The following is a 9832-nucleotide window of genomic DNA, read 5'->3' on the forward strand; positions in this document are numbered from 1 at the left end:
AGCTCATTCATTTCTGAAGGTGAATTTTGTGCTGGGACGTCCGTGTTGTCTCCACCAAAGAGCAGTTTGGACTAGTTTTTCCTTAATTCAGGCACTGGATTAATTAAAAAGGAGAAGTGCAAACAGATTATTTTGAGGCTTAAAAATCAGATAACTCTCAGTATTTCAGCAAAAATCAGTTTCCCATTTTCCTTCCCTAAACAGATTCTCCCCGGAGTTTGTTCTCATCTGTTGGATTTGGAATAATAGCTGAGGAAGAGTATGGAGGCATATTGGGAAAATAACTGATTTTATGAAGAAGAAAAGGTTCATTTCACTGAGAGTAATTGGACCAAGGACAAGGGCATTCCTGGTCTATCTGGGTCCATAGAAACTCCCCCTATTCAATCTCCCCTCAGGGCCCGTCCTTACAAAGCCTTATGTGGCTGCGTTAGGCACTAGAAAATTTGGGACACCATCGGGACGAGGGACAGCCTTTTTGGGATGGGCAGCAGGGCGGGTGCCCGGGGCGGCCCACCAAAGAGGGGGCCGTGCGCAGGCCCGGTCCAAAGCTCCATGCCTGCCACAGCTAGGCAGCCACGGCACTGGTTCCTGTCCGGCCCAACCCTTCCCCTCCGGCTGCTCTTGGCCAGTGGGCCCATGTGAGTATAAAGACCCAAATTCTGGTCCCTTGCTCAAAACTTGAGTGCTCCAGGACCAGCGCTTAAAGTAGCAGGATGGGGGGCCACAGACGGGGCCAAAATCAATTAATCAATCAAGCCGGATTGCTTTGGTGCACTTTAAACCCTGGTTTTAGAGCCCTCCAAATCCGCCGATACCCGCTTTGTATCTGTGGACCATTTTTGAGGATCATGGATTGGATGCAGATACAAATTTTGTATCCGCGCAGGGCTCTACCTGTTTTACCACCGCTGCTACTTGCAGATTTTTCCAGACTGCTCTAAGCTGCCCAGGACGGCAGAGGGGCCGAGGGAGTGGAGCTCTCTCCATAGTGTGAAAGAGCCCCGGAGTTACTAGGGCAGGCCCTGGCTGTGCCTGGTGGGCGGTGAGCGCTCTTGGGGAAGTGCCGAGAGGGACCAGGCGTGTGCGTTTGCATTCACACTGGTCCCAGGGGCGTCGTGCCCACGGTCCCGGAAGGAGGCAGCTCCACTCGGCCAACAAACTTCCGTGACCATCCATGACATGAAGGTGGAATGATGGTGTTACCATGGTGACACAGGCACGGCGGTGCCATGGCAACGCAGGGGCTGGCACTGCAGTGATGTCAATCTTGGTGCAGCCAGTGCTGAAGTCACTGTCAGATGATGTCATTGCACAGCGGTGTTTCCATGGCAAGGCCATTGCCTTGGTGACAATGTACGCTAGCAATGATGGGGTGGGTTGATGTTGTTGCCATAGCGATGCAACCCGGCTCACTTGGCCCGGGGGTAGGAGCGGGGCCCTGCGGGGGCGGGGCCAGGAGCTTGGGAGAACCGATGGCCGGGCGGGCTCCCGCTCGATTCGTTCGGTACTCGCTGGCTCCGGCCTGATTCGGCGCTCGGCTAGTAGGGCTGCTCCTCCTCCTGGGCCCGCGGCCGATCCCGGTAGAGACCCCGGCGCCGGCACCATGTCCACGGCCATGAACTTCGGGAGCAAGAGCTTCACGCCGCGGCCGCCGGACAAGGGCGCCTTCCCCCTGGATCACTTCGGTGCGCAGCGGGATCAAGCCCTTCCCGCCCCCTGGGGACGGAGCGAGCCGCCCCCGGTGCTCCGGCCTGGAGCTATTCTGACCCCCCCCACCCACCGCCAGGCAAACCCCCCTTCGAGTGACCCCCCCCCCCGGGCAGCCTCCCCCCCGCCGGCTGACCCTCCCCCGTTCCCGCGCAGCCCGCCCCGCCCCCTCCGCCGGACGACCCCCCCCGTTCCCGCGCAGCCCTTTGGGGCCCACCCCCCCCAGTGCTCCCCCAGCTCAGCCTGCCCCGCCCCCTCCAGCGCAGTCTCCTCAGGCCCTGGCCCCCTCCCCCGGTGACCCGCCCTCGTAGTCCCCTGGGGGCCTGCCCCCGCCGTATGCGTCGGGCCCTACCAAATTCACCGTTCTGAAAAACGCGTCCTGGACCGTCAAATCTGGTCTCTTCCCATGAAATCTGATCTTTTGTGGGCTTTTACCCTATACTGTACAGATTTCACAGGGGAGACCAGAGTTTCTCAAATTGGGGGTCCTGACCCAAAAGGGAGTTGCGGGGGGGTCACAAGGTTGTTTTAGGGGAGTCATGGTATTGCCACCGGTACTTCTGCGCTGACTTCAGAGCTCAGTGGCCGGAGAGTGGTGGATGTTGACTGGGCGCCCAGCTCTGAAGGCAGCGCCCCGCCAGCAACAGCGCAGAAGTGAGGGTGGCAACACCACGCCTGCCATCCTTCCTTCTGCGCTGCTCCTGGTGCCAGCTCTGCCTTCAGTGCGGAAGTAAGGGTAGCAGTACCACAATCCACCCCACATACACACACCTACAATAACCTTGTGACCCCCTCCCTCCCACATCTCCTTTTTGGGTCAGGACCCCTATAATTACAACACTGTGAAATTTCAGATTTAAATAGCTGAAATCAAGAAACTTGTGATTTTTAAAATCCTGCAACCGTGAAATTGACCAAAATGGACCATGAATTCAGTAGGGCCCTACCTATGTGGGACAAACTCACCATCCATGGGCCCGTACTGCTGATCCCCACTGACAGCGAGCGCAGTACTCCTGACATTGCACATCTTGTGATACTGGCCATTCATCTTACAGCCCCAGCCCCTGGAGTTAGGTTTTCACGTGAGAATCTCAGCTTTCACTGAAAAACCTTCCTAGCTGCAGCGTAAAGCTTGAAAACGGGACCCCCGAAACACTCAAACACCCGAAGGCAAATAAGACCCCAAATTTGTTTTCCTTAAAAATCACAAGTTTGTTATAAATCGTGTTTTGGGTGCTGATTCATGGTTCTTGACTGCATAGAGTTAATAACTGCTCACTCGTAATACTTTGCAGGATCAGGTTCAGACTTTCATATAGGTTGGTCTGTGAACTCACAAACATATTGAGGGGGGGAGGGTCCAACCATACACAGAACTGCCCCTGTCTCTCTTACAATTTGTCTCAGTGCTAGAACATCACTCTAGCTTCTTTTTTTTATTATTGTTTTTAAATTTATTTTCTGTCCTAGGTGAATGTAAAGGATTTAAAGAGAAATTCATGAAGTGTCTGAGAGAGAATAGCTTTGAGAATGCTTTGTGCAGACAGGAATCAAAGGAATATTTAGAATGCAGAATGGAGAGGCAAGTAAATCTCTTACAAGCACTTAAGCAGATGAGTTTTCACTTCAGGCTCACTGGTGTGAGGCTGGCACATGTGTGCATCATTGCCAGAGTGTCATTCTTTGAGTGCGTGACTGTATTTGCCTGCGATATTGCAGATGACTGATTTTCTTTTTTTTTCTTGTTGCTAGTTCCACTTGAAACAAAGGTGACCTTTTAAAGCTAGCTTCAGTGACCACACCCACTTGGGCTATCAGTAAGCATCAGAAGCGAATTCATGTAGGCATTCACGTAGTGCCTTTCTTGAGTTATGGAAGTATGAAAAGAGCACGTATCCTCTTTAAAAACAGACACCTTTTCCAATTGGAGAACTCTAACAGCATTCGCTCAAATTTTAGTCGTCACGGACTCAGACCTCTCCCGCGGCCGGTGTCACTGCAATATATAGCCAGTTCAGATGCACACAGCTCTTTCTTCTTGTGAACCAATTTCCTCTGACATCTCAGTGGTACTTGTCCTCAGTGTGGACCACATCCGTAGCATGCTTAAAGTTAAGAAGTTAACCTGTTCCTGAGTTATTCAACTGGGGAGGGGAAGTATAGAAATTCTTTTTGAAGGGACATATGGTGGTTTTCACGCTTCCATTATAGTAAAATGGCACTACTTTTCACAGACATGCAGCATTTCACACTTAGCAGTTTCTACAGCTATCTTGGAAAATCAGCTCTTACTTTTATTGTGCATATCCAAGACAGCTCAATTCCCAAATAGCCTATTGTCTTGCAGTGTGGGATATTTAATACATTTAACTAGAAAAGCTCTGGCCAAACACCAGAGCATTTACTGGAGATTGCTTTTCCTGAATTGATATTGTGTGAGGTTTTGGGAGTTTGGGGGAGATGGATAGGGGTATGTGGTTAACGCACTCTCAGCAGCACTGTTGGACCCTTTAAAAGTAAATATTGTTTTAAGTGACATTATTGCTACTGAATTAGATATTCATATTGCTAAGTTGGGAATGAAGCTCATTTTGTACCTTATGCTTTTTTTTTTTATTTAGGCAACTTATGGCTAAGGAACCATTGGAAAAATTGGGATTCAAAGACCTAATAGATGAGAAATCAGAAGCAAAGCATAAAAAAGTATAATGAAGAAAAGACAACTCTACCCATGTATGGAAATCATAACGCTATTGTAGTACATATTGTACGTTCTTTTTATATCTTAATGTATTCTCTAAAGGGTTGGGGGAAACCAAAGCTCTTTATACTAAAGTAAGAGCTCTGAAAGAATAAAAGTGCTTTCTTTAGAAAATACCATTATGTTAACTATTTCACAAGAAAAACAATATTTCGTTAATTTCTTAGCATAGGCATGCAGAGCAATAAGAAAAATTTGCATCAGAGAAAACAAATGCCATTGATCAAAGTGTTTTTATTCTGTTAGATAAGTAATTCTTTGAAATAACAAAGATCCTCCACTAGAAATGGGTCTAAAAGGTAAAATCTCTTGTATGGGCAAATTGTATTATAAGTTGGAAAAGCTGGTTTTACTAGTAGGTGGCTCAGGCCTGCTTTCTCTTCTCTGTTAATTACAAATGTAAGACAATTGTTATTCTTTTCCGTATCTGTGTAACTGGACATCAAAACATTATAATAAACTTAATTATATTGTTGGAATCTCAAAATGTAGACTTGTTTTTAACTATGAAGATGGAGCAGGTTTTAATAACTTGCTTACAGTACTGGTGCACAAATCAGCTGAAAATAGAATGCTTATATAGCACGTGATGTGCATGTGATTTTTTTTTTTTAACACGTATTTGTATTAAATTCACTTTCCTTTGGGATTTCTCCTCTCCACTTAGGTCCTGGTTGTGCAGCTTTTCTCTTTCACCACCATGAGAATGTTGGAGGTTGTTATCAATTTCTTACTCTAGTTATATCGTAGACACTAACTCCCTCTTTAACCAGTGTACAAACATTCAACTGATTCTACTTTATAACCATGTATAGCTCCTTAATGGTGGAGTGTCTTTGCTTCTAGTACTATGGGTGTATCATGTCTGACATGCTACAGCTTCCCTTGGACATCTCTATGGAGAAACCAGACTCTAGGCGGGACAGTATTTAGATGCATGTCTATAATAAAACATGAATTTGGGGCTAATTGAGAGCCCCATGCCATCAGCCTGGGTGTTGCTGCCCAAAAATGATACTTCATCTCTCTTCTTACATTCTGCATCTTTACAAGCAAAACATGTATATTAAAAACATGAAGAGAACAAAAGTTCTGAGCCTAGGAAAGAACATGCTTGAAAGTTTGGCTCCAGAAAAATCAACTAGTGACATCACTTTGCTAGTGTAATTCTGTAGGGGGTCAGCATAGAGCGTCTTCACCAGGTGCAGCTACATCAGTGCCATTGCAGCGTTTCTGGTGGAGACCTGCCCTAAGATAGATTTGCAATGTAATCTACATATTGAATCCAAGGCCTGGTTTACACTTAGGTCAACATAGCCTTGGTGCTCAGGAGTATGAAGAATCCATAGTGCTGTAGGTATGCCAAATTGACCCCCAGTGTAGATGCAGTTAATTTGACAGAAGAATGCTTCCATCAGCCTAGCTACTGTAGCTCAGGGAGGTGGAGTTCCTACAGTGATGGAAGTGCCCCTTCTGTGTGTACACGCTACTGGATTCAGGCAGCATATCTGTGGTGCCATAGCTATGTTGCTATAGCAGTCATAGTGTGGACATGGCCTCAAAGGAAAATGAGTCTTAGTTGATGCTGATATTTAATCCAAAAGTATGTACCAATAAGGTTTGGCCAGTCAGATGGCCATCTAGAAGTGGGTTTAAAATTCAAAAATAAAAAATCAGCCACAAAATCCTCTGTGCATTTGTTTTCTTCCCGAGTACCCCAGGTAGCACTTAGAGACCTTAAGTAGTGCGGGGCAGGGTTTGATGTTGATCTGTCTGGGGATGAGCACACAGTTGGTGCTAAACCAATAGTAATTCACTCTAGTTCACACTGGTCTTTCTCTTTAAGTTTACAGTCTGTATTTGATGCTTCTCACATTCTCTTTCTGCTACTCTTGTTGCATCTGTCTGTTTCTCTGGTTCTCTCTTGGATGTCCTACTCAACAGGTACACCTTGATGGATGGACGTGGCATACAGAACTATTATGTTCCAACCTGATGTGATATGAACAGACCATCAACAATCCAGAGGCATCGTTGTTTGGAAACAGACTTGCCCCTATATTTTTGTACCATTCTTTTTCACCGTTTAAATTATATCCTTTACTGAGATTAATACATTTACAGAAAAGAAAGCAGAGATTTTTATTGCTGAAGCAGATATTAAAGGATTTTATATTAAACCACTGAATGAGAAATTTTCAGAGTAATAGTGTGAGAGAAAATTATTAAAATAATCTCCACTATCTTTAGAATAAAGAAATCAAATTTCATGCCTCTGTGCTCCCTGGATATTATAAGGGGAAGAGAATCCCTTCAGGCAATAAAGGAGCCCACTGGTGGTAGTGGAATAAACCAGATCTTTCTCAATGGTAGAGTTGGTTTTATCTCTAGATCTTATCCTGAAAAGATACTCCGTGACTTAATTGTACAGTATTAGGGAAAACATGCATCAGATGCAGCTTCTCTAACCATGTTAGCAGGAAAAATAAAACTGTTACTATAGCCCTGGATAGTTGAATTGCATCTGATGAGCTGGAATGATAAAAGGTGCTTTATTTTAAACTTCTCAGGTTATGTGAGGCGGGGCATTTCTCTGATTTGTAATCCCTGAAACCAAATCCTAGGCCAGCTTCAACAGGTGTGATAGGCCCAAAAAAAATAGTTTAAACTGCTGTGAAGAAGGCCCAACAAAGTAGCCTTCGGGGTGCTGCAAGTAAGTCTGTAGTGGGTGTCTTTGACGGCAAAAGGGCTATTGCTGTGGGCAGGGGTCCCTGCCCAGCACTGATTGACTGGACTACAAAACCACTGAGGAATGGCACGGCATGCTGCATCCTTCATTGGAGGCTGAACTAGCACCAGCAACTCCACAAGACAGAAGCGTGGGGTTGAGAATTTTGCCCCCCCCCCCCCTTTTGGACCCAATTTTCATTGCCCCAATCCACAAATGAATCTTGCCCTGCCTGTGCTGAAAGGTCAGTCAGCTCCACAGCACCGTCCCTCTTGGCCTAAAAGCGAGGGTTCTCTGTGGCTGGGGCTCTGTGGAAAGTAAGTGTCTGGGAAGGGGTGGAGGCACAAAGCCTCTGGCTCTGTGGTGATTATCTGGAGAGGGCAATATACTCTGGGGTGTAGTTCAGGCTTTAAGGTGGACCCCAGGACAGCCGTGATGTGGGAAAGGTCTTGACAGAGATGCTCCAGTGCAACTCAGCGGGGGCGGGGCGGGGCATTCTAAGTCCCTTCCCTTCCCCATCACCATGGAATAACCTGGGAGCAGCCCTGCAAATGGAACTTCCTAGAATTCCCTTTTTTTCCTACTCCCACAGGTCCTGCAGGAAGACGGGCTGATCCAGGCCATCTTTTGCCAGGCAAGTTCCTTTTAAACTTCAACTCTGCTTGTGGGAGCAGGATTTGTGCCTCCTGGGCGTGCCTTAAAATGACACCTGCATTTAAACCAAAGCAAACTAATGAGCTAGTGGTTTATCTTCCTGTTCCTAGATCCAGGAGCAAGCCCCTCTTATGGTAAGGTGTATTCTGGCAGGACTGGGCTGAGAGCAGAAGGTTTGCTGTGTCTCAGGTTGACCGATCTCCTCCCATAGCAGTATGAATTAACTCGCCACTCTTCCGCCCATGGCACGAGAAGCAAGGTCGATTATGTGCCTAAACATTGGTTCCATGTCAGACTGAGTCCTAAGCAGGGTTGTGCCTCTTGTATCTTCCATTACCTTCAATCACCTACAAAAGCTGTAGCAAAGCGCCACCTCGTGGAAAGCTGGGGCAACTGTGGAGAATCAGATGAATAGGTTTCAGAGTAGCAGCCGTGTTAGTCTGTTTCCGCAAAAAGAACAGGAGTACTTGTGGCACCTTAAAGACTAAAAAATGTATTAGAGCATAAGCTTTCGTGAGCTACAGCTCACTTCATCGGATGCATTGAATGGAACATATAGTAAGATATACATATATATATATATATATATACACACACACAGATAAGTTGGAAGTTACCATACAAACTGAGAGGCTAATTAGTTAAGACGAGCTATTATCAGCAGGAGAAAAAAACTTTTGTAGTGATAATCAAGATGGCCCATTTAGACAGTTGACAAGAAGGTGTGAGGATACTTAACTTAAGGAAATAGATTCAATATGTGTAATGATCCAGCCACTCCCAGTCTCTATTCAAACCCAAGTTAATGGGTATATTAATTCAAACTCAGCCGTTTCTCTTTGGAGTCTGTTTCTGAAGCTTTTCTGTCGCAAAATTGCCACCCTTAAATCTTTTACTGAGTGGCCAGAGAGGTTGAAGTGTTCTCTTACCGGTTTTTGAATGTTATGATTCCTGATGTCAGATTTGTGTCCATTTATTCTTTTGCATAGAGACTGTCCGGTTTGGCCAATGTACATGGCAGAGGGGCATTGCTGGCACATGATGGCATATATCACATTGGTAGATGTGCAGGTGAATGAGCCCCTGATGGCATGGCTAATGTGATTAGGTCCTATGATGGTGTCACTTGAATAAATATGAGGACAGAGTTGGCATCGGGCTTTGTTGCAAGCATAGGTTCCTGGGTGAGTGTTTTTGTTGTGTCGTGTGTGGTTGCTGGTGAGTATTTGCTTCAGGTTGGGGGGCTGTCTGTAAGTGAGGACTGGTCTGTATCCCAAGATCTGTGAGAGTGAAGGATCATTTTTCAGGATAAGTTGTAAATCTTTGATGATGCGCTGGAGAGGTTTTAGTTGGCGGCTGAAGGTGATGGCTAGTGGCATTCTGTTATTTTCTTTGTTGGGCCTGTCCTGTAGTAGGTGACTTCTGGGTACTCTTCTGGCTCTGTCAATCTGTTTTTTCACTTCAGCAGGTGGGTATTGTAGTTTTAAGGATGCTTGATAGACATCTTGTAGGGTTGCTGAATAAGGATCAACTGAGACACTTCAATGTTCAAACTACTAAACTAAATGTAGTTCTAGCTGGTGTGGGAAAAAATAGCTTACTCCTATATACCCAGTACTGACTCGTGCACTGGCTGTCTGGGGCAATAGTGGAAATCAAGCCATTTATCTAAGAGATCTTAATCTATTAATGCCTACAGCTTTCCTTTCTATGTGGTTTAATTCCCATGGTAACTCCAGGCTTTCTACTAGTTATAGTCCAATCACAATGAACCTCTGAGAGGTTGTAGCTCAGTAAAACTCTGAGCACTGTATCTAATGACAGCATCACCCAAGGAATCTCTTAGTTATGATTAAAGTCAGTTTAGCCAAAACCTTTTAAATGTGAATATTGCAGTTATTTCCGCAAAGTGAATACTGCCATGAGGTAGCCCTTCTTTGGCCTCGCAGTGTGACCTTAACCACTCAGAACCTTAA

The 9832-nt window shown here is 45.9% G+C and overlaps 1 protein-coding gene across 1 annotated transcript; it reads left to right on the forward strand.

Moving 5' to 3' along the window:
- Window positions 1-1498: 1498 nt before the first annotated feature.
- Window positions 1499-4961, forward strand: LOC102942405 (cytochrome c oxidase assembly protein COX19). Its single transcript, XM_037911372.2, has 3 exons — window positions 1499-1688; window positions 3184-3295; window positions 4335-4961. The coding sequence occupies exons 1-3, from the start codon at window positions 1607-1609 to the stop codon at window positions 4420-4422; spliced, it is 282 nt and encodes a 93-aa protein (XP_037767300.1). The 5' UTR covers window positions 1499-1606; the 3' UTR covers window positions 4423-4961.
- Window positions 4962-9832: the final 4871 nt, after the last annotated feature.

Source organism: Chelonia mydas, chromosome 10 (genome assembly GCF_015237465.2).
Source record: "Chelonia mydas isolate rCheMyd1 chromosome 10, rCheMyd1.pri.v2, whole genome shotgun sequence".
Classification (NCBI taxonomy): Eukaryota; Metazoa; Chordata; order Testudines; family Cheloniidae; genus Chelonia; species Chelonia mydas.